The sequence below is a fragment of the Saimiri boliviensis genome, chromosome 1 (genome assembly GCF_048565385.1).
Source record: "Saimiri boliviensis isolate mSaiBol1 chromosome 1, mSaiBol1.pri, whole genome shotgun sequence".
NCBI lineage: Eukaryota > Metazoa > Chordata > Mammalia > Primates > Cebidae > Saimiri > Saimiri boliviensis.
Genome location: NC_133449.1, coordinates 246,976,123 through 247,001,900, shown reverse-complemented (window position 1 = coordinate 247,001,900; position 25,778 = coordinate 246,976,123). Strand labels below are relative to the sequence as shown.

The following is a 25,778-nucleotide window of genomic DNA, read 5'->3' as shown; positions in this document are numbered from 1 at the left end:
ACTGGGTTTTTATGGAGAAAAGAGTTTTTTGTTTGTCTGATTTCTTCTCATAAAAAATGAGATACATGTGCAGAATGTGCAGGTTTGTTACACAGGTATACATGTGCCATGGTGGTTTGCTGCACCTATTGACCCATCCTCTGAGTTTCCTCCCCTCACGCCCCACCCCCAACAGGCTCTGGTGTGTGTTGCTCCCCTCGCTATGTCCATGTGGTTTCATTGATCAATTCCCACTTATGGGTGAGAACATGCGATATTTGGTTTTCGGTTCCTATGTTAGTTTGCTGAGGACCATGGCTTCTAGCTTCATCCATGTCCCTGAAAGGACATTATCTCATTCCTTTTTGTGGCTGCATAGTACTCCATGGTATATATGTACCACATTTTCTTTATCCATTCTATCATTGATGGGCATTTTGGTTGGTTCCATGTCTTCTTTGCTATTGTAAATAGTGCTGCAATAAACATACATACGCATGTGTCTTTATAGCAGAATGATTTATATTCCTTTGGGTATATACCCAGCAATGGGATTTCTGGACCAAACGGTGTAAGAAAAAAGTTTTCACTGACTCACAGTTCTGCAGGTTGTACAGGAATCATGGCTGGGAGGCCTCAGGAAACATATAATCATGGCAGAAGGTGAAGGGGAAGCAAGCATGTCTTACCATGACAGAGCAAAAGAGAGAGCAAAAGGGCAAGTGCTACATACTTTTAAACAACCAGGTCTCATGAGAACAGCAAGGGGGAATCTGCCCTCATGATCTAATTACCTCCCACCAGTCCCCATCTCCAACACTCAGGATGATAATTCAACATGTGATTTAGGTGGGGACACAAAGCTAAACCATTGTTCTGCCCCAGCCCTTCCCAAATCACATGTCCTTCTTATATTTCAAAACACAATTATACCTTCCCAGCAGTCCTCCAAAGTCTTAACTCATTTTAGCATTAACTCAAAAGTCTAAGTCCAAGTCTCATCTTTTATAAGCAACAAAGATGAGACTCTTTGAAAAGATAAGGCAAGTTTCTTCAGCCTATAAGCCTGTAAAATCAAAAACAAGTTAGTTGCTTTCATGATACAGTGAGAGTACAGGCATTGGGTAAATGCTCCCATTCCAAAAGAAAGAAATTGACCAAATGAAGGGGTTACAGAATCCAAGTAAGTCCAAAACCCAGCAGAGAAATCATTAAATTTCAAAGTTTCAAAATAACCTCCTTTTACTTCAAGTCTGACATCCAGTTTACACTGATGCAAGGGGTGGCTCCCAAGGCCTTGAGCAGCTCTTCCCCCGTGGCCCTGCAGGATACAGCCCTCATGGCTGTTTTCACAGGCTGATATTGAGTGCCTACAGCTTTTCCAGACACAGGAGCAAGCTGTCAGTGGATCTACCATTCTGAGGTTTGGAGGATGGTGGCCCCCTACTCACAGCTCCACTAGGCAGTGCCCCATTGGGGACTCTGTGTTGGGGCTCTAACCCCACTTTTCCCATTTCTCCTCTGCACTGCCCGGAGAGAAGTTCTCCATAAGGGCTCCACCCCTGCAGCACACTTCTTGCCTGGACATCCAGGTGTTTTCATACATCCTCTGAAATCTAGGTGAAGGTTCCCAAACTTCAACTTTTGCCTTCTGTGCACTCACAAGCCCAGCACACATGGAAGCCACCAAGGCTTGGAGTTTTCACCCTCTGAAGCAACAGCCCAAACTGTTCCTTGGCCCCTCTTAGTTACAACTGGAGCTGAAGCAGCTGGTATGCAGGGCACCATGTCCCAAGGCTGCATAGAGCAACGAGGTCTTGGGCCTGGTCCATGAAACCATTTTTCCCTCCTAGACCTCCAGGACTGTGATGGGAGGGGCTGCCACAATGGTCTCTGAAATTTCCTGGAGGCATTTCCCCACTGTTTTTGCTATTAACATTCAACTCTTCTTATGCAAATTTCTGCAACCTGGAATCCTCCCCAGAAAATTGGTTTTTCTTTTCTATTGCATGCCCAGGCTGCAAATTTTCCAAACTTTTATGCTCTGCTACCCTTTTAAATATAAGTTCAAGTTTCAGGTCATTTCTTTATTTATGCAAATGAGTTAGGCTTTTAGAAGCAGGCAGACCATCTCTCAAATACTTTGCTGCTTAGAAATTTCTTCCACCAGATACCCTAAATCATCTCTCTCAAGATCAAAGTTCCACAGATCATTAGAGCAGGGACACAATGTTGCCAGGCTTTTTGCTAAAGTATAGCAAGACTGACCTTTACTATAGTTCCCAACAAGTTCTTTATCTCTATCTGAAACCACCTCAGCCTGGACTTCACTGTCCATATCACTATCATCATTTTGGTCATAACCATTCAACAAGTCCCCAGGAAGTTCCAAACTCTCCCTCATCTTCCTGTCTTCTTCTAGAGCCTTCCAAACTCTACCCATTACTCAGTTCTCTGTGTGTGTGTGTGTGTGTGTGTGTATGTGTGTGCGCATGCACACAGATTGAATTTTCCAAGACCACCAAAACAGTACTTCCCATCCTGCATGACTGTCTTACAATGTGCCTTCGACACCAACCCTCGTATCAAGAAGTAGGGTATATGGTCCCTCTACTTCAATCTGAGCAAGCTGGAGCCTACCGAGGAAGTACAGCTGTGTGACTTTCAAAGGCGATGTCATAAATGGCAATACAACTTCCACATTTTTAGGTATTTTTATAGCAATGCCCCACTTATCTGGTACCATTTGCTGTATTAGTTTGTTCTCACACTGCTGTAAAGAACCACCTGAAACTGGGCAATTTATGAAGAAAAAAGTTTTAATTGACTCGCAGTTTTGTAGGCTGTATAGGAAGCATGACTTGGAGGCCTCAGGAAACTTACAATCATGGCAGGTGAAGGGGAAGCAAGCACAACTTACCGTGGTGGAGCAGGAGCCAGAGAGTGAGAGAATGGGTAAGTGCTACACTTTTAAACTAGGTCTCATGAGAACTCACTATCATGAGAACAGCAAGGGGGAAATCTGCTCCCATGATGTAATCACTTTCAAAATATATTCCATCTTTTCAAACTTAAACTACAACACTTTCTTATGATATTCAGTGGTAAAATTATGGCCTTTACATATCTTCATCCTTAAGATTCATACAGTTAGGAAGTAAGATTGTTCTCTCTCTGTGTGTGCATACACGTGTACATGCACACACAGATTGAATTTTCCAAGACTGCCACAATAGTATTTCTCATCCTGCATGACCATCTTACAATGTGACTTTGACACCCACCCTCCTATCACAAAGTGGGGTATATGGTACCTCTACTTGAATCTGAGCAAGCTGGAGCCTACAGAGGAAGTAAAGCTGTGGGATTTCCAGAGGCAATGTCCTGAATAGCAATGCAGCTTTCTTCTGGTTTTCTCAGTGATGTTTATTCTTGTAAGGCACTCACCCTGCTGTAAGGAAGCCCAAACCAGCACAAACACAGAGGTTACATGGACAGCCACATGTATGTGACTTTAGAAAGCCCAGCTGGGGATCCAAACCATAATCGAGTCAACTGCAATACAAGTGAATGTAGATTCTGCCAGATAATTTCAGACCCCTAACTGTTGAGTCATTCCCAGCCTACAAGCCTTGCTAGATGAGGCTCTGGACAAGTGGGAAAGAACCCATCATTCCTAGTGTACTCTGTCTGAATATCTAACTAACAGAAAGCTTGAGAGATAGTAATATGATTGTTGTATAAACAATTTATTTAAACTACTAAGTTTTGGGGTGATTTTGGTTAAGCTACAATTGAAAACTGATACAGGTAGTATGTCTTGAATGGTTGTTTTCCTTTTTTTTCTTTTTCTTTCTTTTTTTAAATTGCATTTTGGCTTTTGGGGTATATGTGAAGAACATGCAAGATTGTTGCATAGGTACACACATGGCAGTGTGATTTGCTGTCTTCCGCCCCATCACCTATATCTGGCATTTCTCCCCAAGCTATCTCTCCCCAACTCCCCACCCCCTGCTGTCCCTCCCCTATTTCTCCCCTAACAGACCCCAGTGTGTGATGCTCCCCTCCCTGTGTCCGACAGACCCCAGTGTGTGATGCTCCCCTCCCTGTGTCCATGTGGTTTTTCTTTTTTTCCATTTCTACTGTCATGATAGATGAAAACTTCAGAATTCTTCCAAATTTAGTTTTGGTACTGTATTTAGTTTAATAACATACTTCTTATTTCTAAAATCTCTTTTGTTGATTTACCCATCACAAAAAAGCAATTTTTTACTCTAGTTGCATTGCTGCAAATATTACTGATTTTAGGAAAAAAAAAAATATATATATATATATATCTTAAAACCTCATATCTATTCTGTTATTTTTGTAGATAATATGTTATGATATGGTATTGTAGGTTTTTTCTTCAATCCAATGTTATCTCTCAAGAATTGATATTAACTTCATTACTCTTTAGAACGGCAAGATAATTTCTCCCAAATGGTGCTTAGTACATGGGTATCATGCTAGGTTGGGTTTTGTTCCCCCCTTAACATTCAAGCCATCTGTTACTACAAAACTTTTTGCACCACAATTAATTTCTTTAAAGTGTAATAAAAAGATTATGTCACTTTCAAAGTTACTAGGGAGTATAATCCATCAAGATTTTTTACAAAATGTCTTTAATTTCTTAGTTGTCTTAGCCTCATTTCATGTAACAGATTTTTTTACACTTTAAGAAGTTTTTATCTTGGTTTGATTTTCATTAAAATAATACTGTTATATTCATATTTCAATTGTTTTTATGGTATTTAATTCAATTTTGTGATTACAATAACAGATATAATTAGTGTGGTAGCCACTAGCCAAGACAGACTCCAATGACTCCTCCTGTTATCAACATTTTTGTCTGGTTCTCTTCTACATTAAATAGAGTTGAGCTGTATAACAAACAGGATATTGCAGAAATGACACTTTGTGATTTCTGAGACTGTTATAAAAGGCATTGTGGCTTCTGACTCACAATCTTTAAGATCACCCAACTTGGAGTAAGCCAATTGTCATATCATGAGGGCACTCATGGTGTCTCCATAGCAACAAACTGATGGTTCCTGGCAACAGTCCTTAGAGCTTGTCAACCATGTGAATGAGCCATTTTGGAACTCCTTACAATGGCAGTCAAGTCTTTAGATGACTGTAGGCCCAGCCAGTAACTCAACTGTAACCTCTGAGAAACTCCCAATTCAGAACTACCCAGATTATACAAACCAGAATTCAAGACCTGCAGAAACTATGGCAGACTGAATGTCCACTGTTGTTATGTTATTGTTGTTTTTAAGTCACTAAGTTTTCAGATTGTCTGTTGTAAAATAGAAATAAAAATGTGTTAGGAAATAGAAAACGAATATGACTACTATAAATAGGCTTGGAATAAATAGATACTTAATACAACTAGCACATATATATGGAGAATGAACACAGCTCCCAAATGGTATGGAAGCATAGGTGCAATGGTATACTAGAGCATAGCCAACTGGCTATGAGTCAACACCACACAGTAAACATGTATCTGTAGACAGTTTTATGGAGGATACAAAATGCATTGGTTAATCCAACAACTCTGTTCATTGGAGGTCCATTAAAAGAGTGCCAGCTGTTAGAATCTCTTTTGGATGATCTAATCTCTTCTGAATAAAGATTTATTGTGCCAGTTATCAACTTATCACCTCTAAGCTTCAAATTCACCATTCAATATGTGCTCTGTGATAATGAACAGAATTCCTTTCAGCATTTCTCCTTTATCATGTGTATGATATTAAACTCTCACCATTAAACGTGCTGGAGGAGCACTGCAGGAAAAAATGACTCTCCTGCTGTTTCTGGCTGCTGCACAGTGGGTCAGTGGTGTGGGTGTGAGGACTCTAGAGGTGTTCTGCCTCAGCCATTGATCCAGAAGGTGCAGTCCGTTGGCCACCTTACAGCCTAAGCCAGGACTCCTGATCACCTCCCCACACCCTCACAATCTGGATACTGCACACACTAGGCCTCTTGCCTACACTGGTACCCCTAAACCCTCAGCACACTCCTCTTACACAGCCGTGGGTAACTGCAAACTGCCACTCCCCAGAGTGTTGCCACCAGCATCCCCATTCTCTCTACATGCCTACCCACCCAGCCACCAGCTGCAGCTCACCTGTGCCCCACCTGTTCTCCAAAGGGTTGCTTCTGCTTGCCCAATGACTACAGACCAGCTCCGGCATGGGCAAACCAGGGAAACTCCTTTAACATCCAAAGATCTGCATCTCATGTTCTCCAGTGAGGTCTGAACTCCAGCCTCAAGAAGAGGGCTCTCCAAGTTTGTCTTTCCTAAGTACTCTCATTAAATCGTAGGGTAAAATAAAGTGTTTTCTTACATCTTATAGGTACTCCTTTATCATTAAAAATTGTATTTATATTAATAATTATCTTTATGTTAATAATTATCTGTATATGAAACTTCCCCTGTTCAAATTACTGTATGTTTTTTACCTCCTGATTGGACCCAAACAGATAATCTTGCATTTCAGAGTTCTATCCCTAACCTCTTCTTTTCCCAAAGATGATATCTAGGTATGTGAAAATGTTTATTCTCTTTGGAAGGAGAGAGAGAGAGAGAGCGGGAGAGACAGAGAGAGACATACAGAGAGAGGCAGACCTCAGATTCAAAAGATGTTCTCTGAATCTCCGTTATATTCTACTGCAGGTAAGTAGGTTGCTCAGCTCCCTGAACCAGTTACAATGAGTAAAACTGTTCACACTTGCTTTGGAGTGGAAAATGCTGACAACCACTACTAGAAACTGATTCTGATCTCTGTCTTAAAGGCTTCTTGTATTACAGTCTCTTCACTCTGATACAGCCTTTTCTGATCCATGGGCCTCAGAAGTCCCTGAGGCAATAGAAAACCTCCGGGCATGGAAAGCCACACACTCCCCTGCACACTAAGTGCGGGCCCTGGGGAGCCAGGAGTCCTGCCTCAGTCCCAATCCTTCTGCTGTCTTCAAGGTTACCTTCATGTCATTGTTCTCTCACTATTGATCATGTCCCAGAGGTGAAGGTTGAAGTGGAGCCAACTAATGTCTGTGGCCTCCCTCATGCTTTGACAGAGGAGCAGACCACTAGCTCAAATGTTCTCAGACTCCTCCACACCTTTGCTGATGTCTCTACATTAACCCCATTTGAGGCACAGCCCTAAGAAAGCGAAAAGCAAGGACCTTAAGGAAAAAACAGGGACCCTTATTCCATGAGACCAAAAGAAGAGGGCATCCACTTGCTCTTATCCAGATTATTCTTTCTAGAGAAACCAAAACCTTGAGACTCTGGAAGAAATTCTAGAAATTTTTTGTTTACTACATATCTGAACTTTAAAGAAATTTAGAAAATCCTTCCTTCTTCCAACCAAGTCAAGCTTTCCTCATTGTCAGCACTATTAAAAACATCCTGTGGTAATTAAAAGCTGAAGACTGGTTCTTCTTCTTTGCATTCTTGTTCCCATAATTTCTCATTCCCCCATCCCCTGCTACAGAAAAATGCCTTGGCCTGACCATATATAAAGTCATATACATAGAAATTTAGGAAAGGAAAGTAAACAAATTTCAGATGCTTTTGCCTTCTATTAAATACTTTTCTTAATTGCAGAGAATGAATAAATAAATGAACAAGATAGATAAATTTGCATAGAAAAGATTGGGACAGAAAAGAAGCAAGCTCAAAGAATACTCAGCAATGGTTACTCAAAACGTAAAAGAATGAAATCACTGACATGATGAACCACCTTCCATTATCTGTCCTTAGAAAATAAAAATAAAATGCCACATTTTATAAAATCTAGGACTTCATTAATTTTTCTACCACTAAAGAAATGTTGCCAATTAAACCGTGATATAACCTTAATCGAAAAATGCATTCTAGTTTCAGAGATGCTAAAATATAGAGAAAAAAATATATGTCTTAGAATTGAACATGGTAGTAAAGATGACTGAATCCAGAACACAAAAATTAACTGATTATTTTAAATTATATTGGAGATATCCCCCACAAAGAAAAGCCACAAAAGTAAACAAAACAAAACAAAACAAAAAACTGCAATGAGCTCCTGAGATAACAAAAAAATATTTTTAGCAGTTTTGTTGTTGTTGTTGTTGTTGTTGTTGTTGCTTTTCAACTTTTAGGTTCAGCAGGTACATCTGCAGATTCGTTTTATGGGTAGATTGCATGTCATAGGAGTTTGGCGTGCAGATTACTTCATCACCCAGATAATGAGCAGAGTACCCCATAGGTAGTTTTTCAATCCTCACCCTCCTCCCACACTCCATCCTCAACTGGGTCTCAATGTCTATTGTTCCACCCTCCAGCTCCATCTGTGTTCCTGCAAAGGACATGATCTCTCATTCTTTCTTATGGCTGCAAAGTATTTCATGGTGTACACGAACCACATTTTCTTTATCCAGTCCATCACTGATGGGCAACTAGGTTGAGTCCATGTCTTTGCTGCTGTGAATAGTATTGCAATGAATATATGCATGCATGTGTCTATATGGTAGAGCAAATTATATTCCTTTGGGTATATACCCAGCAATGGGATTGCTGGATTGAACGGTAGTTTAAGTTCTTTGAGAAATAGCCAAACTGCTTTCCGCAGTGGCTAAACTAATTTACCCTGCCACCAGCAGCTGTATGAGCATTCCCTTTTCTCTGCAATCTCACCAGCATATTTTTTGACTTTTATTTAAGAATAGCCATTCTGATGGGTGTGAAATGATATCTTATTGTGGTTTTGATGTAAATTTCTCTAATGATAGTCATATAGAGCATTTTTTATATGCTTATTGGCCATGTGTATATTGTCTTTTGAAGTGTCTATTCATGTCCTTTGCCTACTTTTAATGAGGTTGTTTTTGCTTGTTGATTTGTTTAAGTTACTTATAGATTCTGAATATTTGACCTTTGTCAGATGCATAGTTTGCAAATATTTTCTCCCATTCTGTAGGTTGTCTGTTTATTCTGTTGAGAGTTTCTTTTGCTGTACAGAAGTCCTTGTTTAATTAGATCCCTCTTGTCAATTTGTGGTTTTGGCGAAATTGCTTTTAGAATCTTCATCACGAAATCTTTGCCAGGTCTGAAGTCCATAATGGTATTTCCTGGGATTTCTTTTATGATTCTTAAAGTTTTTGGCTTTAAATATAAGCCTTTAATCCATCTTGAGTTGATTTTTCTATATGGTGAAAGGAAGGGGTCCAGTTTCAATATTCTGCATATGGCTGGAGAGTTATCCCAGCACCATTTATTTTCAGCATTTCCAACAACCACAAGTTACTACAGAAAAATATCACAAAGATGTGAGGTTTTGAGGCAAATATTTAAGTGCTCCCAAAATGTCACAACATTCAACTGGTATAGATAAAAAACAAAAAAGCACATATGACTGGAATAACGAAAATACCACTAATATCCAAAGAGGCTGCTGGGCTGGAAACAGGTGGTAACAGGAAAGTACAGGTTTCCCTTGCAGCAGAATGACTGGTTCCAGGGGTCTGGGCACATAAAGCTAATTCTGAAAGATGTTTTCTGAGAGGCCTTCCACAAGCTAGAAAAAGTTTGATGATCTCCAGACCCAGTTCGCTTTTGCCTAAAGAAGCGCACAAATCCTGCCAATATTCCGTACAATCTGCAAACTAATGGGATTCATAGTGATAGAAAAAAATAACATATTAAAAGAATATAAATGAAGTATTTAAATAAAAAAATATTTAAACTACATAATTGTAGACTGTTAAAATAAATTGAGCTATCAGAAAGCAAAAGCATCTAAGAATGACCAATATGAACTGTGTATAACTCAGTTCCCTACTTATTTCAACTAGGAGCTATATAAGTTTATAACATTGAACTGACTATGAAAATGTCAACAACGTAATGGGAATATTTTACATCTTTCAGTGCACAAAGGGGCTATCAAATCAAGAACATTTTAATGAAATGGGGAATAATTTAGAGATGCTTATTTAATACTCTCATTTTATAAAGAGTCAGTTAAAGAAAAAAAACGATATAACCTTAGTCTTGACTTAATGATAAAACTTGAAACCAGGCGTCATGACATGAGTCATTTGATATAACAGGAAAACTTGAAGCTCTGTACCAGCTCTAATGCCCAGCTCCCCAAGCTACTGAAAATTGTCATGAACATTAATAATACTATAAAAAAGGAGTCTGGTTTATATAAGTGTAAGTCAATACAAATGGAAAAAGGACCATTTATTGTGATGGATGTGGTCACTGAGTACAAAAAGCAAATTACTGAAGATAGAATGAAAGGGAAAAATCTATAAATATCCAGGCTCCCTGCAGTAGTGAGAGTAACCACATGGAAATTAAAGAAAAGCTAAAGGAAAACACTGAGTTCCCATGTGGAGAAAATATTAAAAGCATCTCACTGCAGGCCACAAGATTAAGGCAATACTTTTGCAGAGCCACTTCTAACATTCAGTAACTGTCATGAAATGGAACAGTATAGACCCACAGGCATGGAATATCAGGCTATTGATGGAAAAATGGAAACTGGCAATAAAAGGATCACTCTTTTACATAAAACACAAGGAAGATTCATCAACACCAACAATTACTGAAACCATTGTAAATTCGTCAGTACAGACTAATGAAGGAATGCCCTGTAAAAATGCGGAAAGAGAAACCATGGTGTAGCAGTAACCTAGAAAAAATCCAAACATTAATTCCAAAGAGCATTGGGATCTGGATCAAATGAGCTGGAATATGTAGAAGAGAAAGCCATCTCGGAGACGTTATTTGAGAGATGCCAAAAAACTCCTCACCTAAAAATAAGTCCCCTGCCTGCCTGGCCACAGTTTGTGAAATCCCCTTATTACTCAGTCCTTTACAGAGAGCCACGTCAGACTTTATACTGAAGTATTAGCATTACCTGGACCACACAGAATGGTAAGTCATTTCTAGTTGTCACTAGAAATGTCACACCATTTCTAGTTTCATGCTGTTTCCTCTGAGAAAATGCCTTGACCTTGCCTTCCTCACTGGTGAACACATTCTTCATAGCTCAGCTTGAATATTAGCTCCTCAGTGAGCTATAAATAAATATAAAGATTACAAGGATAGCTCCTTGCATATCCCTCCACTGCCCTGGAGAAATTATCTCTCCTCTGTGTCCCCTGCACGCTATTGGGTCTGATTTCATCGTCTAGAATTATATGTAGACATAGACACATTTGCTTTCCTCACTGGGCTGAGGCTCCTTCAGAGATAAAGTCGTCTTTCTCCCTCTCATTGCCCAACTTAGCATCTGGAGTATTAAGGCTCTACAACAAACCGAATGAGTGAAAGGCATCTAAGTACTTGCTTAGCTAACTAGTCTTCACGAAGAAACATAATGCAGCCTGGTATAAGCTCTGTTGAGGGCAAATGTTGACATCACAATGGGGAGCCTGAAAAGAGAGGTGAGAACTGGGCTGTTTCAGCTCCTGAAAGGTGTCGCCTACAAAGCTCATGCTCAGGATAACACCTGGGCACAACTGAGGAGGTAGTGGGTAAAGAGAAAGAGACCCAAAATATAAAGAAGGGACATAAATGGAGGATAAAAGAAACCAAATATAAGCCTTCTCTTTCAGAGATTTGCTTGGATCAAGCCCATACACACCTGTCACTGACAAGACTTAGTGTGGTGAAGTGGAAAGAACTCCAGATCATTGGAGAGAAGACCAGTGTTGAAGTTTTGCTTTTGTAACTGGGAACCTCTCTGAACCTGTTTTCACATCTGCATCTGTCTGCCCACCTCTGCATATAGCATAAGTTTGGCCAACATAGAGCATTCATATTTTGTCTCTATCAGATACCTTATTGTAAGGTCCACACACTCCATTTCTCCACTGACTTCTCCATTTTCAGCAACTTCTAATATCTTCTTGTCCTGGAAAACACTGGAGTTTATTCCTTCCAAAATTCAGTTCCTTCACTTTACTGAGAAAAACAAACAAACAAACAAACAAACCTCAGAGAGGTTGTGACTTGCTCAAGGTCACGTGCCCAACTGTTCAACTGGCAGTGCCTGCCACAAGTTAAAAATCCAAATATTCTGATTTCTAACTAATACTGGTGCTACAAATTCTACTGGGAAGGACTGCTGGGTAATAATTTAGTTGGAAAGAAGGAACTAGGAGTTTTGCTTTCAGATTGTATTTGCATAGCAAACACACTGTTTGTTTAATTATGTTTATTTAAGGTGTGGGAGATTAAAGCCTCCTCAAGCTATCCCATGGCAGAACCACTGCTGCTTACACACTGCTCTCTACATCACACTATCTACCTCCAGTAAAGTCACTTATTATCTCAGTAACCTCTAAGATGTTTGCTGGGCTATACCGGTTTGATTGCTTATTGTATTTTCGCATCAAAAACTCCAAAGGCATTACTTGTAAACATGCTTTATCCCAGATTGCCATCTCTGTATTTATTATAAAATTATTGGTTTAGAGATCAAAACGTTAGTCTGAGGAATAAAACAAGATTTATCTGAAGGAAAGAGAACAGGTATCGTTATCCTCATATTGCAGAGAAGATAGCTAAGGTGAGGGGCTGATGCATAAAATTATCCTACCTGTGTGTTTCTCTTCTCAAACTTATTTGCAAGAAATATCCTCACTTTAAAATCCAGTAATCTGACATTTATCCTGAATTTTCTGTTGCTATATTTAGATAATTGTTCATTTCTACCAGTAATAAGTCCCTTTTAGGGAGTAATTAGCAAGCAGTAAAGTTTTCTGGGGTTTTGAGAAAAACATCATAACAAAGGAGCCGAAATATTACCCACAGTAATTTTTGTTACAATAAAGATGACCAATCTTTAAGTTTCTTTCTTCCACAATTAATGGCTTACTAACTGTATCAAATATACTGGACTTAAACATAAAATCCCTAGTTTTTCCTTTATGATATAATAATTATCAACACAAGGCTGACCTCTACTGGGAACATCTGTCCTTGTTAGATGGATCATGACTCGTGAAAATAGTCAAATATGCTAAATCAGACACCTGCTAGGGCCTTAATAATCAAATTCAATTCTCTGTGAAAAGTTAAGAGTGATGAACTTTCTGAAATCAAAACCTTCATCACCTTTAAGTAGTAATTGTGTATAATTATATTTGGCATTTTGATAAGTAGAAAGTAGAAATTCAGAAATGATGTCACTATGTTTTAAATGTTAATTATTGCCTTAGATAATTATTAACTTAGAACACTGACACATTATTATCCAATCAGATTGGATAATCTTGTATATTCTATTTACAAAAGTCTTAAATTTTTTTTCTAAGTATCAAAATGCTTTCAAAAGATTGAAATTTTTAGGACAAATTTGCATTTGGACAAAAAACAAAATTTAATTTTTAAAATTACACAGAATCAGTAGGCAAGAAGGCTGATTTGTTATATTTTCTCTGTGCCTCTTATCATGGTCTAATAACTCATGTGAAGTAGCTTTCAGCCACATGATTTCTAATCTTTAAAACATCACTCCCATCATTTGACTGAATTTTTAATAACTTCTGAGTCCGAAACACACCTGATTTAAAAATATAAATACATAGATATAGATATCAGTAATTGGAGGTAAACTAGAATCACAGGTTCTCATAAAATTATAGATTGCATTTTATCCTGCAAAACTATTTTTAGCAACAGATATTTCTGCTATCTTGGGAAATTATCACTGAAATGTTTATTGTCAAGACCCTTCTAAGGTCATGAGTTCTTAGTGGCAAGAGTGAGCAAAAGGCCTCTACATTCATTTGTTGCATTAGTCTACACTGACCAAAACTGAAGTACTTCAATTTTAAATATTGATGTGGCTTAGCTGTGTCCCCACCCAAATCTTATCTTGAGTTGTAGTTCCCATACATATGTAGTTCCCATAATCCCCACATGTCAGGGGAAGAATCCAGTGGGAGGTAACTAAATCATGGAGGCAGTTATCCCCACACTGTTCTTATGATAGTGGGTTTTCACAAGATCTGATGGTTTTAAAAGGGGGCTTTTCCCCCTTTGCTCGGCACTTCTCTCTCCCGTCACCTTGTGAAATGGGATGTGTTTGCTTTGCCTTCGGCCATGACTGTAAGTTTCCTAAGGCCTTCTCAGCCATGCAGAACTGTGAGTCAGTTAAACATCTTTTCTTTATGAATTTCCAAGTCTCAAGTATTTCTTCATAACAACATAAGAATGAACTAATACAAATATCAATTATATTTTACAGGTATCGATCGACGTACAACCTATGCAACTTACGACCATTCGACTTTACGACCACAATCGCTAGCCACGACTGCTCCACGTCTGGCAACGCAAAGTTGCCCAGCTGGGCATACGACAGTGCGGACCAGCTTCTGGCAGCACTACCATCTCCGCGTGCACCATTTCAACTGTACACATAGCCTATCAACTTACAACCAAATCATGTTATGACCGTTCCGCAGTCCCGACCATGGTCGTAAGTCGAGCACTAGCTGTACTTAGTGCTCATGAAAATAATTTTTAGTCCTCTTATTTAAAAAAAAATAACGTTTTAGTTGTTTTATTAAACATAGAAAGAAATCTATTATAAACTACTCAAGAAGACTGCTTTGTTATTACTATGAAAGATCTGCTAGCAGCAAAATGTAAAATTTGTGGGGAATAGAAGAGGAAGAAAAGCTTTTGTTACATTCTCTAGAAAAGGCTTTAGATACTTTAAGCATTCTCAGATCTGACAGAAGAGCCCCAAAAGAGGTATTACAAAGTGAGCAGACCTAGCCAAATGCTAATTATTTTTTGTTTGGAAATAAGCACAGTTGGTGACATTTTATAAAAAATATAATTTATTCTACATCTTCAATGAAGCAAACAATTCACTCAATTCTCCAAGGTGGAACTTGCAAAAACTGTAAATAGAATTTTAACTAAACCTTACATTCACTACTTAATTATGAAACTTATATTGCAACATAAATATATACTGACAAATTGAAAGTGACATTTTTAATGTGTTAGCACCCTACTGTCCCATTATTGTTCCCAGTTTATTTCCTCAGATTTAAAATTTAAAGTTAACTAGACACAAAAAATCCATCAGAGGGTAATTATCACACTATTAATAAATACATCCTCCACTTATTCCAGGAAGTATATGTGTTCTACAAAATTAAATATTTCTGGTCAGGCACAGTGGCTCATGCCTGTAATATCAGCACTTTGGGAGGCCGAAGCAGGTGGATTACCTGAGGTCAGGAGTTTGAGACCAACCTGGCCAACATGGTGAAACCCCGTCTATACTAAAAATATAAAAATTAGTCAGGCATGGTGGTAGTTGCATGTAATCCTAGCTACTCAGGAGGCTGAGGCACAGAGGTAGAGGTTGCACTGAGCCGAGATCGCACCACTGCACTCCAGCCTGGGTGACAGAGTGAGTAAAAAAAAAAAAAAGAAAGAAAAAAGAAAAGAAATATATTTCCAAGTTGATATAAAGTAGCAAATTCTGTTTATTAATGTGGTTGTAGATTCTAACTTTCAAATCACTTGTGCCCATGAGCAAATAATTTAAGACTCAATAATCGTGGTTTATGTTTTATGGCAACTTGTTTGGAAGACCCAATGATGTCAAGGTATTAAACTCTGCAGGTTATATTGTCTTAAGCAAGCAAATGCAAAAATGATTGCAAATACTATAAAATTAGATTTTCCTATGTTTCATGCTGAAGTTAGTACTTCAAAATACTGTGATGATGAATACAAACACAGCTGAATCTCTCCTAAAGACTGATTTTCATAGGTAATAAAACTCTTACTTTTCTCTAGGTTTTTAACTTATGTAGGTTTTTGTTCTTGAAGGTAAAAGTAATGATTTACCACAGCTACACCCATACAGTGGAAGACCATTTTAACTGATTCCTCTTTTAATCATAATTTAAGGTTTTTGTGACATTCCAAACATAAGAAATTTTTAGTTTCTTCTTCCTGTATACAAGCAGCTAGTGAACATCAGCTTTTTAAAATTTCTATTTCCTATAACAATGTGCAGAAACTCTCTTCTATATGTGGGAATCAAAACCAAACTCTTGGATAACCTAAGTGCTAAGTGGTGACCCCTATGTCTATTATAATAATTTGCTAGACTCCCAGACATGACTTCCCTTAAGGCAGATGCAGAAACACAAAGATGTGTGAGAAATAAGAATAAGAAATGGCTGAATTCCATCACCCTGCTCATACACAGAATGTCTTCAACTTTGAAATTTTGCTGTAGTACTCTTTTACAATTTTCTATATAGAATACTCATTTGAAAAATATCTTACCAGAGTCTCTTAGAGCAATGATACTCCCTATGACATTTTTTATTTATCACACCTAAAAATAAAAGCAATTATACATTTTAAAAAACTTTAAAAATCATACCTAAAAATAAAACAAATATATCCTCATGTCTATAGATCATCAGACTTTGTTTTCATCACTGCCACAGTATCCTTTGTGGGAATCTGGAAAATTTGGTGAAAAATCTTTAGCATATATTTGTAGAAAGAGACCAAAAAAAGAAAAAAAAAGGAAATGAATTTGGCAAAGCTGATTAAGACAATGAAAATGCTGCAAATCAAAAAGAAATTTCAGATCTTAAAATTTTAAAGGTATAGGTTGAAAAATAACATGTGAGGTTATAACTAAATATCCAAACTAAAATGTGCTAAAAACCATAAAATACTGTTCATTGTAAAACAATACAACACATTAGTCAGGAGCCTGGAGTTTGCAGTTAGACAGTGCTTGTTTTGACTCCCAACTATTTTACTCACAAGCTGAGTAATCTTAGGGATATTACCCAACTTTACTGAGCCTGTTTCCTAGGCTATAAAATGGACAGTAAAATGAATGTAAAATCCATAAAAGTGGATATATAAATTGCACAGGGACTAGAAGTGCTGAGATGTAAGAACATTCTGAAGAAATTATCCAGAAGGCAGCATAGAAAGACAAAAATACAGACATATATTGAGATCAAGAGACAGAGGATAGAGTGAGATCTAACATGTTTAATTAAAGATTCAAAAGCAGAGGACAGATTGTGACAAAGGTAATATTTAAACTGATGAAAGACCTCAATCTTCTGACTCAAGAAGCTAAACAAATCCCAAGCAGGATAATTATTTAAAAACTACACACCAAGATATAGCAACATGAATGAAAGACCACCAAAGACAGAGAGAAAAGCAGCCTGCCAAGAAAAGGGCATATTCTCATTAAAGAAGTGATATTTAGAGTGGCAGCTGACTTTTAAAAAGCAATGATGGAAGCCAGCTAACAAAGAGATAGCTGCAGTATACTGAAATAAAATAGCTATCAACCTAGAATTCTGTACACTGTGTATTAGTCAGTTCAGGCTGCTATAACAAGTTCCATACACTGGGTGGATTATAAATAGAACTTTATTTCTCATAGTCCTAGAGGCTGAAGTCCAAGATCAAGGTGAGAGCATGGTCCAGTTCTGGACTCTCTGCCAGGTCTGACTTCTCATTGTATCCTCATATGATAAAAAGAGGGCAAGAGAGCTCTGTTGGTTCTTTTTTATAAGGTCACTCCTTCTATTAATGGTCTACTCTCCTGGGCTAATCACCTCCCAAAGGCCTCATCTCCTAATACTGTCACTTCAGGGGTTAGGATTTCAACATACAAATCTGGGGAGACAAACATTTCATCCATAACTTATAAACTCTCTTTAAACAATGAAGGCATTCTTTAAATAATATACAGAACAGCTAAAATAACAAATTTTCTTATATATATATATATATATATATATATATATATATATATATATATCTACAACTTTAAAAAAAAATGTAACATATCCCAAATCACTGAATTATACATTTTAAGTGTGTGAATTGTATGGTTATGTGAATTATATCTCAATAAAAATGTTGAGGGCAAAATTTCAAAAGTTTACAGATAAAAACAAAGCAAACCTTTACTACAGATAAGTTTTAAAGAATTTAAGAAGAAAAAAGTGGTAAAATATGTGGGTAAGTCTAGTAAACAAAAACTATATAAAATAACAATATGTTAGAAGGTTTAAAAAGCAATAAAATATAATACATTATAACTGGAAGGGTGTTCTTACTAAATTAAAGACCCTAAATAGCCTGAGACTAGGGAAAAAGTACTGACTAAACTTTGATATGTTAGTGGCCGGGCATGGTGGCTCATGCCTGTAATCCCAGTACTTTGGGAGGCCGAGGCGGGTGGATTACAAGGTCAGTAGATCAAGACCATCCTGGCTAATATTGTGAAACCCTATTTCTACTAAAAATACAAAAAAAACTAGCTGAGTGTGGTGGCATGCACCTGTAGTCCCATATACTCAGGAGGCTGAGGCAAGAGAATCGCTTGAATCCAGGAGGCGGAGTTTGCAGAAAGCCAAGATTGTGTCATTGCACTCCAGCCTGGTGACAGAGGAGTGAAACATTGACTCAAAAAATAAAAATAAAAAAAAAACTTTGATGTGTTAGTGTAAACGACATAATTCCTAGGGAATCCAACAAGATTAGAAACAGAGTGCATGGGTTTCAAATTAGCAGAAGAAACCATGAAATTATTTCTAAAATCCAAAGGCAAGAAAGTGAAGATAACCAGTTAGAAAGCATCAGTAAAGAGGCTTTTACCCAAAATTAGAGTAGATTTATACTCAAAATTAGAGTAATCATATTAAATAAAAACTGTCTAAATGCTACAATTAAAAGTAAAGACTATGAGGTTGGCTTCTTAAAATGTAATCTACATGCTGTTTATAAGAGATACACTTAATATATAAATCAGAAAGACTGCAGACAAATGCATTACCAATGATAAAGAATGACATTTTATAATGACATATAAAAAGGTCAGTCCACCAGAAAAATGTGAAAATTCAAAATGAATTTTATCAGAAGTATATAATAATTCTCTCAGTAATAAATATAAATGCAGCCAAGGTGGGAAGATCACTTAAGACTGAGAGTTTGGGACCAGTCTGGGTAACAAACACAGCAAGACAAAATCTCTAAAAAATTTGAAAGAAAAAAATTAGTTGAGTGTAATGGTACATGCCTGTAGTCCTAACTACTTTGGAGGATGAGAGAAGAGCATCACTTGAGGCCAGTAGGCCAAGGTTGCTGTGAGCTATGACCGCACCACTGCACTCCAGCTTGGGGAACAGAGTAAAACCTTGTCTCTAAAAAGAAGAAAAAATACACACACACACACACACACACACACACACACACACACACACAGAGACAAAATAAATCAGTAAGAATGTAGAAAATTTAAACAAGATTTTATATAGACAGAAAAACTATAATCACTGCAAAATTCATATTCTTTTCAGGTGCACAGAATATTAACAAAAATTGACCATATACTAGGCTATGAAACAAGTCTCAACAAATTTCAAAGAAAGACTGAAATTATACAAACCATTTTTCTGACTTCAGTGTAATTACATTAACACATGGACACAGGGAGGGGAGCATTACACACTGGGGTCTATTGTGGGTTGGGGTGCTGGGGGAGGTATAGCAGGGGGTGGGGAGATTGGGGAGGGATAACATTAGGAGAAATACCTAATGTAAGTGTCAGGGGAATGGAGGCAGCAAACCACCATGACATGTGAATACCTATGTAACAATCCTGCAAGATCTGCACATGTACCCCAGAACTTAAAGTATAAGTTAAAAATTCTTTTTAATTTAAATTGTAAAAAAATGTTTTTTAAGTTAACTAAGTTCCACCCAAGATTCAAGAAAGAAATCATCTCAACCATATACAGAAAAAGGGAGTAATTTTCAGCTTAATTTATAACCTCAATCAGAAAGTCAACAAAGTAAGAGAAGGAAATTTTTCGGCCAATTTTACTCATGAACAATTTTACTCATGATCAAGAACTATAAATACTAGTAACAGAATCTATCTATCTATCTATCATCTATCATCTATCTATATTCAAATAATACATCATAATACTATTTATGCCACTCCCAAAATGCAAAGTGGAATGATAGACAAAAAGACAGAACCTATGAAATCCTCAACAAGGGTAGGAAAGGCAGTTAATTAAGATTTGACATCAAGTTATGGTTAAAACAAGCAACAAAAATGTTATGACAACAGAATAGAAATAGAAAAAACCTTCTTTTAACATTATAAAAGGCTATCTACAAATATTGTAATGCTAAAATCTTCCTCTTTGAAATCGGGCACAAGGCGATACTGCTGTGATCCCCACTCTATTCCACATTATACAGTAACATACCCTTATTTGCTAGGGATATGCCAAGACCCCCATAGCTTCCTGAAACCATGTTGTTTTGTTTTGAGACAGGGTCTCACTCTGTCACCCAGGCTGGAGTGCAGTGGTGTGATCTAGGCTCACTGCAACCTCCGCCTTCCAGGTTCAAATGAGTCTGGTGTCTCAGCCTCCAGAGTAGCTGGGACTAGAAGCACACCACCACACCTAGCTAATTTTTGACTTTTTAGCAGAGATGGAGTCTCACCAAGTTGGCCAGGCTGATCTCCAACTCCTGGCTTCATGCAATCCTCCCATCTTGCCTCGACCACTGCTGGGATTACAGGCATGAGCCACCATGCCCAGCCCTAAAACCATATAGTATTGAACACTACATATACAGGCATACCGGTTTTATTGCACTTCACAGATTATATTGTATATTGTATCCAGATCACTGCATATTTCACAAGTTGAAGGTCTGTGGCAACCCTGCATTGAAAAAAATCTCTTGGTGCCATTTTTCCAACATGTGCTCACTTCATGTCTTTGTCATATTTTGGTAATTCTTATAATACTTGAAGGTTTTTCATTACTATTACATCTGTTATGGTGATCTGTGACCAGTGAACTTGATGTTACTATTGTAATTGTTTGGTGGTATCACAATCCATGCCTATATAAGGCTGAAAACTTCATCAATAAATGTGTGTGTTCTGACTGCTCTACCCACCAGCCATTCCCCCATCACTCTCCTTCTTACTGGGCTTCCCTATTCCCTGAGACACAAGAATATTGAAATCAGGCCAATTAATAACCCTACAATGGCCTCTAAGTGTTCAGGTGAAACAGAGTTGCATGTCTCTCGCTTTAAATCAAAAGCTAGAAATGTTTGAGCTTAATGAGAACGGTATGTTGAAAGCCAACACAGGCTGAAAGTTAGGCCTCTTGTGCCAGTTAACCAAGTTGTGGGTGCAAAGGAATAGTTCTTGAAGAAAATTCAAAGGACCACTCCAGTAAACACACATATGATACAAAAGCTAAGCAGCCTTATAAAGTTTGAGTGGTCTGGACAGAAGATAAAACCAGCCACAACATTCCCTTAAGCCAAAGCCTAATAGAGAGCAAGGCCCTAACTCTTCAATTCTATAAAAGCTGAGAGAAACAAGGAAGCTGCAGAAGAAAAGCTGTAAGCTAGCAGAGCTTGGTTATGAGGTTTAAGGAAAGAAGCCATCTTCCATAACTGAAAAGTGCAAGGTGAAGCAACACAGGCTGGAGAAGCTGCAGCAAGTTATCCAGAAGGTCTAACTAAGATCACTGATTAAGGTAGCTGCACTAAACAGTTAACTTTTCATTGTAGATAAAACAGCATTCTATTGGCAGAAGATGTCATCTAGGACTTTCTAGCTAGAAAGAAGCCAATGCCTGGCTTCAAAACTTCAAAGGACAAGCTGACTCTTCTGTTGGGAGTTGAAGCTAGTGCTCATTTATCATTCAATAAAATCCTTGGGCCCCAAAGAAACATGCTATATCTACTCTGCCTGTGCTCTATAATTGGAACAACAAAGGCTGGATAACAGTACATCTATTTACAGCACATTTTACTGAACAATTTAAGCCCACTATTGAGATCTGCTGCTAAATAAATAAATAAATAAATAAAGATTCCTTTCAAAATATTACTGCTCATTGACAATGCACCTGGTCTACCAGGAATGGATCCACTAAACAAAGGAATGATTCATGTTCAGAGTGGACAAAGCAGGACAGTCCAAGATTTCATCATGCTGTAAGAACAGCACACAATTTAGAACTTACAAATCACTTATTTCTGGAAATTTCCATTTAATATTTTCTGACTCTGGTTGAGCATCACTAACTGAAACTGTGCAAAGTGAAACAGCAGATAAAGGAGAACCAGGAACTACTGTACTGAAGATCTCCTGTCCTGAGACAAAAAAGAAGAAAAAGAGGGAGGGAGAGAGGCAGGCAGGCAATAAAGATTGGAAAGCATATTGTATCTATATAATTTTATAACAAATCACTCTCAGTTAAGTGGCTTAAAACAATAAACATTATATCACAGTTTCTGTGGAGTAATCCAGGTACAGCTTAGCTAAGTCCTCCAGCTCAGAGTTTTTCAAGTCTCCAACAAGGTGTCAGCTAGGATTAGAGTCACCTCAAGGTTCAACCAAGGAAAGACCCACTTCCAAGGTCACTCATACAGCTGTTGGCAGGCTTCTTGCCCGAGCTGGCTGTTGGCCAGAGACATCAGTTCCTTGCCTGATGGGCTTCTTGAAAGGGCAGCTCACAACATGACAGCTGGCTTTCCTAAGAGCAAGCCAGAGAGAGAATAAGAAGAAAGACAAGCAAGATGGAAGCCACAGTTTTTTTGGAATCTAATCTCAAAAGTGATAGCCCATCACTGATGCTTGTATTCTGTTCTTTAGAAATGTGTCATTTTAGCTCAATCCACACTCAAGGACAGGAGATTACACAACATATTAAATACCAGGAAACAAGGATTACTGAGGACAATTTATAAGGGAAAAGCAAATACTGTTTTTTTCCTGGTGTGTAGAAAATGCAAAAGAATCACATTAAATGTTTAGAATTAATAAGTAAGTCTAGCAAGGTTCCATTGGATACAAAACTCAGGAAACAAAAATCAGTTTTATATCATATATGAGCAACAAACAGTACAAGGAAAATTTACCATCATTTATAAAAGAATTGAACATCAACACTGATCAGCTGAATAACTGTTGAAGCAAGAGATAGGTACTATCCTCTGAAAATTTTGATACTAACGTTTTTTTAAAGTAGCAAATACTTGGGAACAAATCTAACAAAAGATTTTCAAATCTTAACAGAAAAAACAACTTTTTTCTCACTTTTTTTTATGGTTAAAATGATAAATTTATTGTATACTTTATCAGAATAAAAATTATCACTTATTTCAAATAAATGAATGGGTAAACCATGTTCATGGGCTATAAGACCTAATATTGCAGATAGCAATTCTCTCCAAATTGATCTATAGATTAAATACAATGAAAATTTTAAGAAAATTAAACAAGGGGTGTGTGTGTCTATAGGCTTGATGTTCTGACATTAAAATATGTACAAAGATGAAAAAGTCAAAAAAATTGAAAAAATGTTCAGCCGTATCAATAATCATGAAAATGTAAAATAAAACCATAATCAGACACTATTAATACTCACCACACTGACAACATTTCAAACTCTGACAATAGCAAATTTTGATGAGGATATTAAACAAAAGGAATTCGCATGCATTGTTAATGGGAGTATTAATTGGCACAACCACTTTGGATAATTGCTATTATCTATTTTTCAATTTCACATTTAGGTGGTGCTTATGTTTTATAATGTCTCCATAAGTATGTTATACTTTTTTCTTTAGGTAGTCCAACAGCAAAAAAAGAAAAAGGAGCAAAAATCCACACAAACTTCCAAAGACAGCAACAGAAAAGAGATTCTGAAAAATAAACTCTACCTTGGAGTTCAAATAAAGCAGAAAGAAGAATTATTCTTTGCTCTAAACAGAATGCCATAATCTGAGAATGAATCTTCGAACACTAAAAGTCGCCCATTACATTACATATTTGGACTGTAAGGTGGTACCCAAATGAATAGGAATACTTTGACATATTTTTAAAAGCAAAATCTGCATCAGTCGTAGGAGGTATTTTGCTACAAGAGAACAGGAGCAAATCGTACGTGCAAGGAAAAATCAGTCCAAGGAGTACTGCAAGCCAACTAGTGGGTGTTGCTCTCAGCTTTTGGGTAATTGTACTCAGAGGAAGACTTTCAGGTGCTCCATAATCCAAGTGAACCACGATTTTATAAAAGGGCAAAGCAACACTAAAAAATTGACAAAGTGCTCACCTAAAGGACAGTCAGTACTAAAGCCCAAATCTTACTTTTTACTTTCTCACAGAAATAAATGACTGATGTGAGGCCACTAGTAAAGGCATTTGAGGATGCTCTCTAACTGATCTAAATAAATGCCAAAAAAGAAACACGAGGTATGGCATTTAAAAAAAATAAATGGTATTTATTTACATTTCACTTACTTTCAAAAGGATAAAAATATATTTATAAAGGAAGTAGTCTCATTTTATTTAACTCATTTATGTTTGACTTAGAATCACAGGTGTAAGGGTAACCAAAGAATTGATCCAGCTCAACCTTTCATCTTTAGCTAAGACTGAAATTATACCATCACAGGCAGATGAAAATCTACTCCACTTATAGATAAATATCAATGAATATATATGTTATAAAAACACCAGCTTTAGCAAAATCTGTCATAACATCCAATAAATCTGCAATAAAGGACACAGCCATCACAATACAGGACATTAAAAAATTTGTGTGCAACAATAAAAACTGGAATTTATACAGGAGAAATCACAATTGGCTACTAAGTCAAAAGCATCACAGTAACAGTACCCAGTGTCTTTCTTATTCAACTATACGCACTATTTTTAAGACTTAAAGTTAAGTCTTAAGGCTTTAATAAAGATATCAGTAACTAGGATATATATACAAACAATTATTTAATAAACACTATGAAGAAGAAAACAAAGAGATAAAAAATACCCTTAAATTTTGTAACAATTACAAACATGTTAGCATTATCACTGTATATTTGACTCATAAATTTTAATTGATTTGTACACTTTAAAAATAGCATTGCGTTTTATAAAAATACTAATGGTTTGACATCTTTTTTTTAAGCAAGGTAATCTTTATCTATATTTCAGTAGTCTTTGTTTTATGCTTTTCTTTCTTCCACCACCATATTCTTTCTCTTGACCACCATTCACTCAAAACAACAACAGTGGTCTCTAGCTCCTGTTGCTATGGAAGTATTATCACATTCGAAAACTTCTAGTTCTTTGAAATGGTTGGAAAGGCTTCTTTAGTGCCCACATTAACAGCTGTGGTTTTGGTTTGGGTTTTTCAGGAAACAGAAGTGCTTCGCTCTCTGGTGTAGGAAATCGTTCTTGGTAGACTTCAGGATAGGATTTCTGAAACTAAAAAAATGAATGGTCCAAGAAGAGTAAAAAAAGACACATAAAAGCCAATAAAATTAGGCAGCCAAACTTTAAGAGTTCCCGAGCCTGTATTTTCCTGTTTTTGTTTATTTTTCTTAAAACAGTTGATTCCACTTTCTATAGAACTAATTCATTTTTCCTTTTTGATCTAAGCTTCAAATAAAGTTCCCTTTTTAATCATGTTTCTTAAAATTTCCCCCACTGCCAAATATAAATAGACCTTACTTTTTAAATATTCACAAGGAACTCTGACTTCAAAAAACATCTGTTCTACACAGTTAAATAAAATTTTGGCCCAATTACATTTCACTATTTCTCTGTTTCTCCAGCTCATCCCCACTGGCTTCTGCCCAAATGGAAAAGGGAATATTCTGGTGT

At 37.1% G+C, this 25,778-nt stretch overlaps 1 protein-coding gene across 1 annotated transcript in view; it reads right to left on the bottom strand.

Moving 5' to 3' along the window:
• Positions 1-18,088: 18,088 nt before the first annotated feature.
• Positions 18,089-25,778, bottom strand: part of DEPDC1B (DEP domain containing 1B) — a 100,965-nt gene continuing 93,275 nt past the window's right edge. The window contains exon 11 of the mRNA XM_003925819.3: positions 18,089-25,379. Coding sequence (XP_003925868.1) covers positions 25,218-25,379 — 162 coding nt within the window. The 3' untranslated portion in view covers positions 18,089-25,217. The remainder of the gene's footprint in view (positions 25,380-25,778) is intronic.